The sequence below is a fragment of the Oryctolagus cuniculus genome, chromosome 3 (genome assembly GCF_051225735.1).
Source record: "Oryctolagus cuniculus isolate XC-2025 breed Fujian yellow rabbit chromosome 3, ASM5122573v1, whole genome shotgun sequence".
In the NCBI taxonomy this organism is placed as follows: Eukaryota; Metazoa; Chordata; class Mammalia; order Lagomorpha; family Leporidae; genus Oryctolagus; species Oryctolagus cuniculus.
In genome coordinates this window covers 156,538,550-156,556,238 of record NC_142869.1, presented here as the reverse complement: position 1 = coordinate 156,556,238, position 17,689 = coordinate 156,538,550, and the positions used below count along the sequence as shown (strand labels likewise).

General features: G+C 42.0%; 1 protein-coding gene across 2 annotated transcripts in view; it reads left to right on the top strand.

Annotated features, from left to right (window-relative positions):
* The window catches only part of TSPAN12 (tetraspanin 12), a 92,082-nt gene that overhangs the window by 59,721 nt on the left and 14,672 nt on the right, over positions 1-17,689 (top strand). For both annotated transcript variants that reach the window (XM_008258287.5, XM_070071254.2), the window contains one exon: positions 4,736-4,879. In XM_008258287.5, the coding sequence (XP_008256509.1) occupies positions 4,736-4,879 (144 nt within the window). The remainder of the gene's footprint in view (positions 1-4,735; positions 4,880-17,689) is intronic.

Genomic DNA, 17,689 nt, shown 5'->3' with positions numbered 1-17,689 from the left:
CCCAAACTTAGTCATTGTTGGCAGTTTATGGAAGATGTCTCTCACTCTGTGCTTTACCTTTCAGATAAGTAAATAAATATTGAAAAAAAGACATTTTGCTAGCCTACTATGAAGTTTCCTCTTTATGAGAATTCCTTGATGAATATTCAAGTTCTATTTGAATAGATCATTATTCCCAGCTTTCTCAGCTATCCATTTTTTAAACAATTTTAAGTTTTTGTTTGTTTGTTTGTTTGTTTTTGACAGGCAGAGTGGACAGTGAGAGAGAGAGACAGAGAGAAAGGTCTTCCTTTTGCCATTGGTTCACCCTCCAATGGCTGCCACGGCCGGCGCACCGCGGCCGGTGCACTGCGCTGATCTGATGGCAGGAGCCAGGTACTTCTGGTCTCCCATGGGGTGCAAGGCCCAAGGACTTGGGCCATCCTCCACTGCACTCCCTGGCCATAGCAGAGAGCTGGCCTGGAAGAGGGGCAACTGGGACAGAATCCGGCGCCCTGACCAGGACTAGAACCCGGTGTGCCGGCGCCGCAAGGCGGAGGATTAGCCTAGTGAGCCGCGGCGCCGGCCAATTTTAAGTTTTAAAAGATTATTCTCTTTTGGGAATCAGTGCATATATCATTAAAGGCATGAGCTTTCCAGGCAAAAAGGCCTTGGTTCAAATTCTAGCTCTAATGTGTACTATTAATTGACCTTCTGTAATTTACTTCTTTGTCTCACTTTCCTCTCCTATAAATTGGGATCATAGGAGTACCTGCTTGGGTTGTTGAAGAGATTAAATAAAAATGTGGATTGGCAGTACCATCATGAAGTATAGGTGCTTTTAGTCTTCTTACTAAACTGCCATGTAGCACTGTACCCAACCATCTTCTTCAACAAGGACTATATTTAATGTTAAATAAAACATTATAAGGCCGATGCCACAGCTCAATAGGCTGATCCTCCACCTGCGGCGCCAGCAAACCAGGTTCTGGTCCCGGTCGTGGCGCCGGTTCTGTCCCAGTTGCCCCTCTTCCAGTCCAGCTCTCTGCTGTGGCCCGGGAAGGCAGTGGAAGATGGCCCAGGTCCTTGGGCCCTGCACCCGCATGGGAGACCAGGAGAAGCACCTGGCTCCTGGCTTCGGATCGGTGCGGTGCGCCGGCCGCAGCTGCCATTGTGGGGTGAACCAACGGAAGGAAGACCTTTCTCTCTGTCTCTCTCTCTCTCACTGTCTACTCTGCCTGTCAAAAAAAAAAAAAAAAAGTAAACATTATATTTAAATTTTTTAAATCTGGTGACTTGAAGTTAGCCATTCATCTTGCTTCCAGCCAACATCTTGTCTCGAGCAGTTTCCTTGTGATTGAAGGGACATTCTCAGGTGATCAAGATTCTGTTTCCTTTCATGTATCTGGACGAAACCAGAGCAGGGCCATGGAGCGTTTGAGAAATGGTGCCCTCTGTGATAGGTCACCAGCTCTCTGCTCAGTCATCGTATCCTAGTCATGGGCAGGAATTCAAGTCCAGGCCAATCTCCAGGACCTTTGTTTCACAGTGGTTGAGATGGTAAAAATGATCATTGTAACCCAGGTTTCCTGTTGGTGTCAGTGCTTCCTGACTTTGTTTACTGTGCATGTGTACTAAAAAAAAAATCACGAAGAGAAAATAAGGGAAGCCTTAGGGAATTCACGGTGAGCTGTGTTCGGCCACTGTCCTGGGAGGAGCTCTCCAGGGCACTTTGTTTTTCTGGAACTTGTAGTGACTGTGATCATACAAACAAGTTTGTTTTTTCCTGATGGTAGCGTGTAAGCACTGCTGGTGACACACCCTTGTTCCTAGAGCTGTCACATGGTCAGATCTGCCCTGTCTCGTACTCCGTTTCACATAAAGGGAGGTGGTTCGTACCTCTGAGGACCCTGAACCAGCTTGTTAGTGCCTCTTACACTCGTTTGCAATGAATGCTATAGCCAGACACCATAGACCGGGACTTCAATAATACAGGTTTCTTTCTCCCAGTTTTAGGGCTTGGCAGCAGTCAGGGATCAAGGTGTTGGTGGGGTTGGTCTCCGCTGAGGCCGCTCTCCTTGGCTTGTGGATGGCCGTCTCCTCTCTGTGACTTCACGTTGTCTTCCCGCTGTCCATGACTCCGTTTAGATTTCCTCTCCTGGAAAGGACCTCAGTCCTGTTGGATTAGAGCCCCTCTCCCGTCCCCTGCTCCAGTGTCCTTATTTTAACTCTGCGAAGACCCTATTCCCACATTCGGTCACACTCTGAGGCCCCAGGGGCTTGAATTTCAATGTAAGAATTTGGGTTAGGGGAGGACACATGTCAGCCCATAAAACCCCTCTTCCGAAATACCTCATGGAGCTGGGAATGACCTTGCCAAGCCCAGTTTTCTGACTCATCAGTCAGTGAAGCTTGATGACTCATCAATCACCTTGTAATGGACTCTTCCTTAAGATTTTTTAGGCAGTCTAACTTTGGTTGGCTGGGGGGAAGGGGAGAGTGTTTGACTTCTTGGAACACCCACACACCCACACCCTATACAGCAGTGCCTGGATTCAAATCCCAGCCCTGCTCTTGTTTCCAGCTTCCTGCTAATGCACTCCCTGGGAAACAGCAGGTATTGGCTCAAGCACTTGGGTCCCTGTCACCCACGTGGGAGAACTGGGTTGAGTTCCCAGCTCCCTGTTTTAGTGTGGCCCAACTTCTGCTGTTCCAGGCATTTGGGGAGCTCTTTGTTTCTGTCTGTCTCAAATAAATAAACAAATTAATGAATTAAAAATCTAGATTTAAAAATATATTTATTTATTTTACAATAGTGTTTGGAGCATAAACTTTGGAATAAATAGGTTCTGCTACATACTAGCCTGTGACTATGGTGAGTTGTTTGGCCATTCAAGGGCTTTGTTTATTCATAAGTGGAATGGTGATTTCACTTTCTAGAACTTGACACAGGGTAAGTAAGAGTGGTGCTAACCCACAATGTGGAATTAAAGCAGGTAGGGAAATGACAATGTGATGTCACCACAGTAATGTGTTGGCATGGTATGGGACTTACCAGGGAGTTTTCAGGAAAAGTTTCAGTACAAACTCTATCTTCTCTTGGAGAAGAATGACAACTATTTAAAAAGACAAAAAATAAATTATTTAAAAGAAACTTCAACACAGAACATGATGTGCTTAACCTGTTCAGAAAAGGCAGCTATGTGGAAGGAACACCTCACTTCCTGACACGGCCAGATGAATGGGCTTGTTCCACTGTGCGAGGAGAAGGAATCCTCCAAGAGCTGCCCTTGTGTCATCAACAGAGAGAGGGCTTGTGTCCTTAGCCAGTTAGAGAAATGAGTCTTCTCTAAGAGTAAGGATTTAAAAAGACTAAGTTGGAAATACAGTAGTTTTTTTTTTTTTTAAAACCAAGTGACGTCTTTTTACTTTATATTTTAAAGGATACTCAGTAAGTTATGTAAACTACGTAATGTCAAATTATGTTTGATATACTTGCTGATGGTTGTAGTATACTCATGGCTTTTAGAATTTGACTTAATTTGTGATGCTTATGGTCTATACATAGCTTTTAAAGCAAGTGTACAAAAGATAATACTAAAAAATGTAAAAAAGGGTTTCAAAATTTTAATATTAAATCTTTTAGCAATTCATCATTAATCATCCTTTAAGATGATTTGATTTCTTTTTAAAAATTAGATATTTAGGCATGTGTAGAAAATGCAAAACAAATGCTAGTGGTTTTGCTTGTCTCCTTTTGCACAAGAAGTTCAGAGTTTTTCAAAATTGATTTAAGTTAAGTTTTGAAGGGATGATGGATTGTAATATTTTAAGATGCAGGGCTCATTTTGGGCATACATTGATCTGTGGGGCATAGCTGATTGCCCTTGGCTAAGTTCTCAGTGACTGCCCTGTTCCGTGAAAGAGATAAGAGGAATCGTCCCCTATCCAAGGGCAGAAAATTATTCATCATGGCTAATTGTTTTGAATCTAATCTATAGGTGTCCTGAAGCAGTGCTTCTACACCTTGACCAGAGAAAGCTTTTGCGAATCTTAGGAGAGATGAGACAAGAGAAAGTATATTTTTCTTATTGTAAGAAGTGCAATATAGCTTTTCCTAAGTTTTACTTTATTCGTGTTATAGGTGCATCATTTCTGCAGATATAGTGATGGAATATGGTGGTTTAGTTCAAGAACCTCATTCAGTTGAGGGAAAATTAGTTGGCCAAAATTTTGTTCATTTTCTAAAGTTTTTGGAAATTTTGCTCATTAGAGAATCCAAGGCAGGTAACCTTTGCGATGTGGGCTTTGATCAGTCAGTTGTTCTATGGAGATTAATTGTGGAAACTCATGATTCAATATGTTGAGGAATTAAATAGTGACTAGGCAATATACAAATTTGACTAATTACTCTTTGTCATTAGAGGTTTAATAATAAGATAGAGGATTTCCACTATTTGGTTTACCGGTGTGTCTATTAAATCTGTTAGGGCAAGATGCCCTGTGCAGGTAGGGGATGAGCCTTAGTCGTGCCTGATTGGTTTTATGTGCTGTGGACATGATGGTTCAGACTTGTTCCATTAGAAGGCAGTTCACCGTTGGTTCCTTTACTACACTGCTCTCATCAACGCAGATGATATCACATGTCCTTAATGTGGTGGCAGGAGTGAGTTTAACTCTGAGAAATCTAAGGTTTAATCTGTAAGCCATAATACATTTCCATAGTTTCTGAGCCTGGGCGTTGACTCCCTTGCAGTTTAAGTGCTGTGGAGTGGTGTATTTCACCGACTGGTTGGAGATGACAGAGATGGACTGGCCGCCAGACTCCTGCTGCGTGAGAGAATTCCCAGGGTGCTCCAAACAGGCCCACCAGGAAGATCTCAGTGACCTTTATCAAGAGGTAAGACCCTACGTGGTTAGCTCACCATGGATAAAAGTGTTCTTATAGTAACTGAAGAATCAGCAGCATGCTGGTGAAATTTCCTTTTCTGTCTAAATATAAAAGGCTTTAGAATTTGTCTCTAATCTGTTTGGAGGATCACAATAAATGTTAAAAAAATCAATATAAGAATCTGCATGCCCCTCACATTTTAACACAGATGAGTAGCAAGGACTAGTTGGAATTTGAACTGTTTTGCTTAGAGTCAAGTTCTGTGGCTATCTTCTGGGGATCCCTTGGAAACAGACACATGCAGACAGGAGGCTCAGAATTTGGAGTTCCTGGGTAAAATGTGTATTTTAGGGCTTCCACAACAAAGCACAAATGGGAGGAAAGCCCTCACTAGCCTTAGAAAATACTAGGTATTGCTCTTTAGTGCCCCCTGCTGGCTTAAGATGGCTGTTGCCAATTTTAATTTTCTGGTTAAGTTTTATAAATTAGGATTGAAATCCTAATGTCAAAAACAACTGCATATTTTTGTCTTCTGGAAGACTTTATCACAACCATTATTTAGTACTTTTTTTTAGCAGAAGTTCCCCTGTTTCTTCATTTTTTAGTGGTGATTTTCACATTTTGTAAGCAGTGGAATCCTTTTCCCAAATTAAAATTTAGACCTACACTGTCCAGTATCATTACTGATACCTACAAGCGGCTATTTCAGTTAATTAAATTACACTAAAGTGTCAGTTCCTTAGCTCCACTAGCCACATTTGAAGTGCTCGACAGACACTTGTGAGGCTGGAGGCTCCCATACCGGGCAGTGCAGATGTAGGACATTTCCATTACTGCAGAAAAGTTCTACTGGGTGAGTCTTCATTCAGAATGGAAAGCTAAACATCTAGGGGCCAGCACAGTGGTGCAGCGGGTTAAGCTGCCACCTGCAACACCAGCATCCTACATCGGAGTGTCGATTTGAGTCAAGGCTGCTTTGCTTCCCATCCAGCTTCTTCTGCTTCTTCTTCTTCTTTTTTTTAAGATTTTATTTATTTATTTGAAAGGTAGAGTTACAAACAGTGAGAGGGAAAGACAGAGGAAGGTCTTCCGTCCATTCCCAGTCTCCCATGTAGGTGCAGGGCCCAAGGACTTGGGCCATCCTCTACTGCCCTCCCAGGCCATAGCAGAGAGCTGGATTGGAAGTGGAACAGCTGGGACTTGAACTGGTGCCCATATGGGATGCCAGTGCCACAGGCGGTGGATTAACCTACTGTGCCACAGCGCCAGCCCCCTCTCCCCTCATCCAGCTTCTTGCTAGTGCACCTGAGAAGGCATTGGAAGGTGACCCAAGTGTTTGGGCTCCTCCCATGCACGTGAGAGATCAACATGGAGCTCCTATATCCAGGCTTCAGCCTAGCCCAGTCCCGGTCATTACAGGCATTTGAGTAGTGAACCGAACCAGTGGGTGGAAAATCTCTTTCTCTGTCTCACTTTCTCTCCCTGTCACTCTTCCTTTCAAGTAAATAAAATAAAATCTCATATTAAAAAAATCTAAATCAGATATATGAAAAGCTACTCAGGATGGGGATAGGAAGGGACAGGATCATTCCCTAGATCTACATTTCCCTGAGTTCCTTGGCTTCACAAAGCACTATTGAAGACCTCTGGCTTAACATAGACTAAGTACTCTCCCATATGTGATATAATGACTATAAAGAGTAACACTCTGAAGTGAAATGCGTCAGAATTTATAAAGTATGCATTCTTGTATGTTTCAAGATAATTACCTTAGGAAGTTCTTTATTTTTCCCCAGAAATACTATTGTTCAAAATATCTTTTACATTGACTAATAAAGTCAGTTTGTAGCTTTGTACAGTTATTTCATGCTATAAGTTAATTAACTTGAATGCTGTAGTTAATGAACTAGAAGAATGCTATATCATCTACCGAAATGATCCATTGTACTCATGTTTTAGATATGAGTAATATTCGGCTGTTAAAAACATTCATCTTGGAGGACAAGGTTATAACCACTTTTAAGGGCTACAAAACAAAAGTGCCTTGGGCTAGGAAGACATGCCCCGAAGAGTGTCAAATGTTTTTGTTAGTTTTGAATATTTCCTTTTTTTTTTTTTTTTTTTTTTTTTTTTTACTTGAAAGAGAGAGAAAGACAACCTTCTGCTGATTAATTTCCCAAATAAATGCCTGGGAACTGGAAACTCAATATTGGTCTCCCACAGAGATGGCCATTACCTCCCAAGAGGCATATTAACAGGAAGCTAGAAAATAAGTGGAGTTGAGGCTCAAACCCAGGGACTCTGAAGTGAGATAGAGGTGGCTCAACTGTTGTCTTAACTCCTGTACCAAATGCCTGCCCCTTATTATTTTTTTTAAGAGTTTTGGGATTGCATTAGTTTGCTGGAGCGTCTGTAACAGTCTTACAAACTGCATTCCTGAGATGGATGGAATTTGTTGTCTGCCAGTTCTTGTGGCTGGAATCCACCATCAGTGTGCTGGCAGAGTTGGTTCCTTGGGAGGGCTGTGAGGAAGAATGTGTTTGCTGCCTCTTCCCAGCTTCTGCTGCTTTGGGGTCATCTTTCCTGTTCTGTGTCCTGTAGAAGCTTCCCCCTGACCTACACCCTGCATCATCCTGTGTGTCCTCCTTGTGTGTGTCCATCTCCCAGTTGTATTGGAAGCAGCCCACCTTTCTCCAGCATGAGCTCATCTTGAGTTAATTACATCCATGGCAGCCCTGTTTCCCAATCAGATCATTCTGTGCCCCTGGGTTAGACCTTCAACATATGAATTTCAGGAGGGCACAAGCCAGTCTGTGACAAAAAATACTGAAGCAACTGAATAACCCTGATTGTTTATTTAAAAGGTAATCAAAATACTTTTTTTCTCCTACTTCACACAACTACAAAGAGTTTGGATGTTATCGTTTTGAACATACTGTGTTTAGCAACATTTGGCTTTCAATGAAAAGAAATATGCTAGGTGTAGTTTACTGAACAAAAATTGTTGGACCAGTATATCTAGGTTCCTCAGTGATTATGCCACATTTTTTTAATTGTAGGTGAAAGCTAGAATTAAGGCACATATGGTCTACAGAGCAAGTTGGAATTAATTCTGATTTTAAATTATGGATTTAGTTGATACTAGAGAGGATCGACCTAAAACTGCAACAAAATCCTGCTTATCTCATAAAACAGAAGCCAGTACTTAATATTCTGTGATAATATGAAATGTAAACATAATTATAGATACTTAAATACAATATAATTCACTATTATGTGTTAAAGGAACAGATGATTACAGTTTAGATATATGTATAGACAAGTGCATTACAATCAAGTTTCTTAATGTGAATTTAATCCATGTGTTAGACTTTATCAGTTGCAAGTCAATATGGGAAATAATTAGACTTCAACACCATAATGTAATAATTTCTACCTGTTTCAATAATTAACAATGATGATGTGATTATAACCAATATCACTTTATGAGATTGGCAAGACCTAAGCCAATTTGCCATATCTTCCAACAGAGTCTGAATATGCATACTTTCTCTTCAATTTTACATTCTTTAGCTGAAAAGTGATCAATTAACATTTAATATAATTTTCTTGTAAAAATGGAACTCATTTCTATTAGTTTGCTACAGTTTTGACTAATAGTACTTTTATCATGGGATGTTTTACTTTCAGGATGTCTGTAATTGCTTATTCCATGATTTTTTTGGGGGGAGGAGTAAAAACCAGCTTTTCATTTTATCTTTTTTTTCTTAAAGATTTATTTGTTTATTTGAAAGGCAGACTTAGAGAGAGAGAGAGAGAGAGAGAGAGAGAAAGAGACAGAGAGAATCTTCCATCCATTAGTTCACTGCCCAAATGACCAGAACAGCCAGGGATGGGCTGGGCTAAAGCTAGGAGCCTGGAACTCCATCCTGGTCTCTCACATGGGTGGCATGGGTCCAAGCACTTGGGCCATCTTCCACTGCTTTCCCAGGTGTATTATCAAGGAGCTGGATGGAGCATCTGGGCTTTGAACTGGAACCCATATGGATTGCTGGCATAACAGGTGGTGGCACAACTCGTTGTGCCACAGTGCTGGCCCAGTTCCATGAATTTTAAAGTTAACGAAGCCACACTGTTGTACTTGTGCATAGTGCTAGCACAGATCACTTTGAAAGTTTTCTCATGTTTTCACGGAAAGACATGATGGCAAGCTGGCAGTGTAAGGTCTGAGGTATTCTTTTTTTTTTTTTTTTTTTTTTTGACAGGCAGAGTGGACAGTGAGAGAGAGAAAGGTCTTCCTTTGCCGTTGGTTCTTTAGACACAGATTTTCAGCTGAAATCAGTTTCATTGCATCAGAGTACTCTGCTTTTGCATTTTATAATTAATGATAGATGCTGATATTGGTAATGATTTAGTGTGTAATTTCATGCATAGTTGACTTATAAAAGTGGATCATTTAGTGGTTTCATGGCACAAGTACAACTAAATACATATTTTAGAAGAAGACTTAATTCCTCTCTGCTCTAGAGAGCACGTTTTTCCTAATTGCAACATATCTAGAAATTTTTCTGTAGGAAGGTGAGGAATCTCGAAGGAGAAATGAATAAATAGTAGCTGGAGGTATTCGGGATGTTTATTCTGAAGTCGAGAGCACTGCAGGAAGATATTTTAGATGTCTTTCAGTATTTCAAAGTTCATAACTCAGAACAGGAACTAGACTTACTCATTGTTGCTCCAAGGGCCAAAAGTTACAGGAAGGAAATCTTGAATCAATAGAAGGAAGACCTTGCTCATCAGAATCTGTCCAATTGTGAGACCAGTTATCTTGTAAAATATAGAGTGCCTCATCACTAAAAATATTAAAGTCAAGGTCAGATAACCATGTCATTGGTGATGTAGAGTGGGTTTTTAAATTAAGAAAGAATCTGGACTAGATGAACTCCAAGGTCCCTTTTATCTTTCATATTCTGTAAGCTCAGAGATAAGAACTGACATTCTTCCTGCAGTCTTTCTTCAGTAGTTTGAAATCAAGGAAATAAATCATTCTCAACCATCTGGTGGCCTGCCTGGTCCCTGACCCAATAATATTTTATGACACATTTTGGAACCTGTGAAAAATGATGGAGCAGAAATATGGCAAAATTGCACATTTTAGAAACATTCCCATCAGAGGTATAGTTAAATTTGGCACATAGCTCCTCAGATATCCATAATAAGCTATATACTTTTATAAAATTATAGGCTTAAAAGTCCCAAATGAAAATACCTCTCACCCTCGGTTTGGTTCCATACGTTCATTCATCCAAATTGTAACTGCCTAGTTCTAGTGCTATTCTGAATTCTGGGGACACAGTGGTGAATGTGGCTGACAACAGTCTCCCCTCTTCTTGCACTTGTATTGTAGTTAGGGATATGGAATCTTAATAAGAACACAATCCAGTAATTGAAAAAGATTCAAGTGGTGAGAAGCATTTGAAGACTCTTGACAAGGATGGAGTCTTGTTGGGGAGGAAGCTACATGGAATAGTCAGGAACGTGCTCTCTTAGGGGGTAATATTGGAACTGAGACCAATTATGAGGAAGAAGTGGCCATGCAAAGATCTGGGGACAAATCTTTTTGCCCTAGGGAATGGCTTGTGCCATGGTTCACCCTCAGGTGGCATTGACATGTGATTACTGATTGCCTGTTGTACCATTCTTTGGAACTGTCCAGGTAAACACAATCTCTAAATGCTGGATGTTGGCTTGGCCTCAGAAATTAAGTTGGCAAAATGCAGATCTGGGATGCGTTTCTTCCTTCTTTCACCTGCTGAGTTTTTCAATCAATCTATCACTGAATGCTGTGTCTAATCATGATCTGGAGAAGAAAAGCACAGAGAAAGAAAGAAAACAAACAAACAGGGGTGTAGAGAAAAATAAGTAGTTTCAGAGCAAGGACTTGTAACCTCTGGCCCATCAACCTGGGCTCATCTTGGATGGGCTCCAAGGGAAAAATAATTGTACCAATATTTTCCCCAGGATTGTATGTGCATTTTTTTCAGGAACTACAACCTTCATCAGCTCTTCTTGGGGTTCTATACCTCAAAGCATGAGGAACTGCAATCCTATAGCCTCGTTGTAGTGCTTGTCTCAGATGGAAAATGAGGCATGTTAATGCCATCTGCCCCTCTGTGTGCCTCCTCAAACAAAAGGGCTGAGAAATAGAACAGGCTCTCAACAGGCTCCACTTCAATGGGCTGATTGGAAATATAAAACAAGAAGGGACAGTAAATTAAAATTTTCCTCCAGAAACACTTTTTTTAAAATAATAAGAAATATCACTGTTAACATATATTAGCCATTTCTTCATAAAAAACAGTGTCCACAGAGTTTAGTGTAAGGTTAGACAGATAGACTCCCTCCATGCAGTTATGGGTCCTGGGGGCACTTTTCCTTTAGATCCTAAGATGTCCTATGTTCCGTATGTTGTTTGAATTTCAAATACTTTTTATAATTTCCTTATTGACAAATAATGTTTCCCCAAACCATTTATGCCTCTTTGGGTGGTTAATTCTTCCTCCCATATCTAAAATAGTGAACAAATGAAAGAGAAGGGAAAGAATGAGTATGTGGATATGAAGGGATTTTACTTTTTCTCTGAGTTTTGGCTTGAAGGACAAAGAAAATGGATGATGACAGGTTATTTGTAGGTCACCAGTGCTCACAGATGGCAAATGGACTGGTAGGGCCACTGCTCCAAGTTAAACATGGTAGCAGCTCATGGTGATGAAGAAGGAATTATTCTGTGACATTTGGTTTTTTGTTGTTGTTGTTTTTGTTTGTTTGTTTGTTTGTTTGACAGGCAGAGTGGACAGTGAGAGAGAGAGAGACAGAGAGAACCGTTGGTTCACCCTTCAATGGCTGCCGCAGCTGGCGCGCTGCGGCCGGCGCACCGCGCTGATCCAATGACAGGATCCAGGTACTTCTCCTGGTCTCCCATGGGGTGCAGGGCCCAAGCACTTGGGCCATCCTCCACTGCACTCCCTGGCCACAGCAGAGAGCTGGCCTGGAAGAGGGGCAACCGGGACAGAATCCGGTGTGCCGGCGCCGCAAGGTGGAGGATTAGCCTAGTGAGCCGCGGCGCCGGCTATTCTGTGACATTTGTTAGCCGTGGCGAGGATGACTTTATTCCAAGGATTACTACTGGGATAGAGGTAGGACCACTTTAACAGGGTCCTTCAGGGAGAGAGAGAGATTGGGCATGATTCTGAGTATAGTGTGGGCAAATGGGAGTTTATACCAAGAATAAGGGTGGAAATCAGAGGGTAAAAGTTCACTAAGAGGAAACATCAGGGGTAAGAGGGATTCTGGCTAAGCTGATCTAATAGGATTCTTGCTGAAGACACTGGAATGATCAGACATCACTATCAGACATCACTTGGGGAATAGCAGTGGATAAGGAAGCTGATTAGGTACCAAGGATGGTCAGACATGAAAAATGGCAAATACTAACTAAACTGATTTATCAATATTCTTCCAAAATTGGACAGTGCAGAGATGAGCACTGATGTCCCAAATTCACAGTGTAGCTGAAGAAGACCTCAGGGGAGCCCAAATAGAGCTTGGTTACAGCTAAACTTTGTCAGAGGTAAACCATGTGTGATGGGCTGTGTGAAGTTTCTGCTCTCTCAGTGGGGTGTTATATATAACCTGTGAACTGAGAGTCATGAATTCACATTCTCAGACCCCGCCCAGATTGAATCCTGGCCAAGCCTGTCTCCTTTGTACTCTACTGTGCTTGGCAAATGGCATTCGTTTTATAACCGGTATGTTTTGGTGTCTGGGAAGCACTGTAGGCACAGAACAGGGGTGATCCCTTTCTTTCCTATCACAGAGGGTGACAGCCAAGGTCCTATTACAATAGGCAAGTTAACAAGAGAAAAATTACCAAAATGATACATTTTTGGAAATTTATCTATTTGAGAGAGAAAGAGAGACAGAGACAGATTCCATCCATTAGTTCACTTCTCAAATACCCAAAGCCAGGATCCTGGAACTCATCCCAGGTCGCTCACATGGCTGTCAGGAACCCCATTCCCCGAGTCATCACTACTGCCTCCCAGGCGCTGCTATAGCAGGAAGCTGGAGTCAGGAGCCAGAGCTGGGAGTCAGGCTTATGTACTCTGATGTGGAATGTGGCGTTGTTACCTGCTAGGCTAAATGTATGTCCCCTTAATCATCTTTTTATATGACCTCATAGTCTTCAAAGGAAGTCCCCAAAACCCTGAGAGGATTGTTGGTTTCTGTACTTAAGTTTGATGAAGAATGGACAGTGGTGTAGAAATGTGACTGACAAAAAGGGTGTGACCTGGTGGGGTGGACTGAGTGGGGAGCTGAGCAGGGCCTGTGTGTGGCCTCTGAGCAGCATTGTTCCTCTCAAGTAAGGGGCAGGCCCCTTTCAGGAATGGGGTTTTATGACCAAACAAGCAGGTCAGAGGATTCCAATTCTTGTTTTCTTAAAAAGAGGGAAAGAATAGGAAAAAAGAGGAGAATTTTTAAGGGAGTATTTGTTTGGTGTTATGAGTCGTGTTGTGATAAAGGATTCTGATGTCACCGACCAGACTTGGGGAGGAGGAATTTTGGTTTCTTTGACTTGGTTTGGGACAGAATGAGGGGCGAGACAGGAATACAGAGAAGGTCGGAGGAAAGCTTTGCCTCTGAGGCCACACGTTGGGGCGTCATTCTTCGGAGTCCCAGCAGTGTCTCAGCCTGCAATACTTTTTTATTAACACTCATCTCCCATTGATCCCTGGCCAGTTGGAAAGGTGAGCTAATCCTGAATGTTTGTTTGTCTGACTAAGAAAAGCGACCTTGAGTACAGACAGCACTGGGGCCCAGTGGATTTAGCTGCCACCTGCAATGCCTGCATCCTGTATCAGAGTACATGTTTGAAACCTGGCTACTCTGCTTCCAGTCCAGCTCCCTACTAATGTACCTTGAAAGGTAGAGGAAGATCCTCCTACTGCTTGGACCTCTGCCTCTCACATGGGAGACTAAGGTGGAATTCCCGGCTCCTGGCATTGGCCTGGCACAGCCCCAGCCATTCAGGGAGTGCATAGGAGCCATTAGGGAGTGACCAGCATCTAGAAGATCTCTCTGTCTTTCCCTGTCTCTCCCTTCAAGTACATACATACATACATACATACATAAACAAGAAAATAAGTTTTTTTCCTTAATAAGAGAAGCAACCTTTATAATTTCTTTTATTAAAAATTTTTTAAAAATTATTTATTTATTTATTTACTTATTTTAGATTTTATTTATTTATTTGAGAGGCAGAGTTATAAACAGTGAGAGAGAGAGAGACAGAGAGAAAGGTCTTCTGTCCACTGGTTCACTCCCCAAATGGCCGCTACAGCTGGAGCTGTACCGATCCAAAGTCAGGAGCCAGGAGCTTCTTCCAGGTCTCCCACGTCCAAAGGACTTGGGCCATCTTCTACTGCTTTCCCAGGTCATAGCAGAGAGCTGGATGGGAAGTGGAGCAGCCGGGACTAGAATCGGCGCCCATATGGAATGCCGGCGCTGCAGGCAGAGGATTAACCTACTGGGCCACAGCGTCAGCCCTCCTTTATAATTTCACATATAGCTTCTATATTTATATATTTACTCAGCACTTCTAAGCCAGAGATGGACACATGACAAAGTAATATTTGCAAACTATATTTCTAAGAAAAGGATTAATATCCAGAATATATAAGGTGCTCAAGAAACTCACAACAACAAAACATCCCAGTTAAGAAATGTGCTAAGGGGCTGGAGTTGTGTAGCAGATAAAGCCACACCTGCAAAACTGGCATTCCATGTGTGTACCAAGTCATGTCTTGGCTGTTCCACTTCTGATCCAGCTCCCTGCTAATGGCCTGGGAAAAGCAATGGAAGATGGTCCAAGTGCTTGGGCCCCTGCTACTCACATGGGAGAACTGGAATAAGCTCCTGGCTCTGGGCCTGGCTTATGACCATCTAGGGAATAAACCAGTAGATGGAAGATTGTATATGTGTGTGTGTGTGTGTGTGTGTGTATCTCCTCTCTCTCTCTCTCTCTCACTGTCAAATGAATAAATCTTAAAAAACAAATGGGCTAATGATATGAATAGGCATTTTTCAGAGGATGAAATGCAAATGGCCAACAGACTCATGAAAAGATGTTCAGGATCACCAGCCATCAGGGAAATGCAAATAAAAACCACAGTGAGGTTTCACCTCACCCCAGTTAGAATGGCTATCATCCAAAAATTTAAAAATAATGAATACTGGCAAGGATGTAGGGAAAAAGTATGCTAATCCACCATTGGTAGAATGTAAACTAGTGCAATGATTATAGAAGAAAGTATGAAGATTTCTCAGAAATCTGAAAATAGATTTATCATATGACCCCGAGATTCTACTCTTGGGAATTTACCCAAATAAAATGAAGTCAGCATATGAAAAAGTTATCTGTACCCCCATGTTTATTGCAACTCATTCACAATAGCTAAGATATAGAATCAACCCAGATGTCCATCAACTGATGCCTGGATAAAGAAGTTGTATCTATACACAGTGGAATACTACTCAGCCATAAAAATAATGAAATCCTGTCCTTTGCAACAATATGGATGTAGCTGGAAAAAATTATGTTTAGTGAAATAAGCCAGTCCCCAAAAGACAAATACCATGTGTATTCCTGATGTGTATTAGCTAATATACAGAGTACAAAAAATATATATGAGTGAAGGTAACATTTTGAGATTTCATTATTGTTTATACCCCTTGTGTATACTCCTTAGGAACAGTGTTTTTCTACTTGTTGAGTTTTTTATTTAGTGGAGGGTTAAGCTTGTGATTATTAGGTAAATTGAAAGTATGTCATTGTAAAAATTTTAAGAAAAATAAGAAAGGACGGAGAAGGGAGAGTGAGTTTGAGGGAGGGAGGATGAGGTGAGAAATATCATTATGTTCTTAAAACTGTATATATGAAATACATGAAATTCATTCCATTTATATAAATAACATTTTAAAAAATATGAGCACAAAAGGCTGTGGTGAGGAGTAGAATGTGGCCTTCTGACAGCTCTACTGGCTATAGGGTTGATTATATTACTCAGGTAACCTGCTTATAGGCTGTTAGTGGGATTCTTCTTTGGATCCAGTAAATGCTGTACCTAAAACCAAACAAAAATAGGGGCAAGAAGCACAAAACAAGAGCTTAGACCTCCAGTTAGATACAGACTAGTTACAGCAACATGAAGTTGCTCCAAACTGCGTGGAATGGATTCATAACCAGAGGCCAGAATAAGAGGTAAGAATTAGTCAATTTGGAAGTGGCTCCCACAAAGGATCTTGCATGGAGTAGGCAATCCTTAATTGCCATTGTTCTTGTTTAAGATGTGCAGTGGGTGCCCATAGTGGTGGTGGTAAGCCATTGACCCTTCAATTTTAAAAGATGAATAGGTGTTTTAACCACACACAGAAAATACTTGAATGGAATGACATTGAAAAGGGTCTTCCAGGTCAGGAAGGAATGGTGCCAAGTTCAAGCTGGAAGCAAGCAGGCACAGCAGGAGTGCAAGGCAAGAGTAGGGCATGTGACAGTGATGCTAAGGCAGGGGCTGGGTTATGGAGAGCTTTGTGTGTCCTACCAAGGCAAAGAGTTTGTACCAAAGTCTCTGTGTAGTTGCCAAATAAAATGGCTAAGCTGTTCAAAAATTTGAAGCTCTGTTGTGAAAAGAAGGCTTGGGACAGAGTAGTCATGGGATTTGGACTTATGTGTAATGAAACTCCAGTCTCTGCTGGCCACATACAGTGCCCCTTGTCCAGAGACGAAACCATAGCAGCTTTCAGGTGCAGTGGCTACGTAGATAGCATATTCTCTGTAGTTCCATTCTCAAGGTTCTTTTCTATGAAGTTAAAAATGCTTCCTCTTGTCTTTGTTGACTTCATTATCTTCTCTGTGTAGCTGCTGGCACAATCGGATTGACACTAGCTTGGGGTGGCTTCTGTTTCATCATTCAAAACCCTGCAGCATCAATTTTGGGGTTTGATGGGGGTATAGATGGCAGGCGATCACTCCGCTCTTCCAGCTCCACTTGATATAATCAGGTCTGGAACTATTGTGCCGGTTTTGCTCCAGGTATAAAATGCATTATTTTCTTTCACTCTCTTTCTTGACATAGTTCAATTTTAAGTGTCCTGTTCCCTATTCAATACACAACTAAATAGCATTTCCTCTTACTCTTTCCTGGCAGAGATATGCAAATTTTGCCCTTAGAATGCACTGGTATGAAATATTTAGGGGCTGGCACTGTGGCATAGTGGGTAAAGCTGTCGCTCCCCGTCTTCGTGGAGGAACGACACAGGACCCTGCGCTGTTCTTTTGTCTGCTCAGCCCTTCCCGGGTTTGCTGCTGGTTCTTCCCGGGTTGGCTACTGACCCTTCCACCTGCCACATTCCCCACTTCCGCAGGGGTGCGGCACACCGCCGGCCAGCTCTCTCGGGGGCTGCACAGGTGTTCCTCTTAGATATTCCCCTTAGATGTTCCTCATAGATGTTCCCCTTAGATGTTCCTGGTGCATGTTGTCTCTCTCCTCCTTTATAGTCCTCTTCCACCAATCCCAACTCTGCTGCCCACACGCCGAGTACGCTGCTCTCCTCCAATCAGGAGCAGCTCCTGCAGCTTGTCAAGTTGGTGAGAGGCAGCTGGGTAGAAGCTGTTGCCTCCTCTCCCAGCGCCATATTGTGGGAGAGCAGATGCATAGAATAAGTCTTAATTCCAGTAACTTAGTCTAGTCCGAGTTGCTCCCC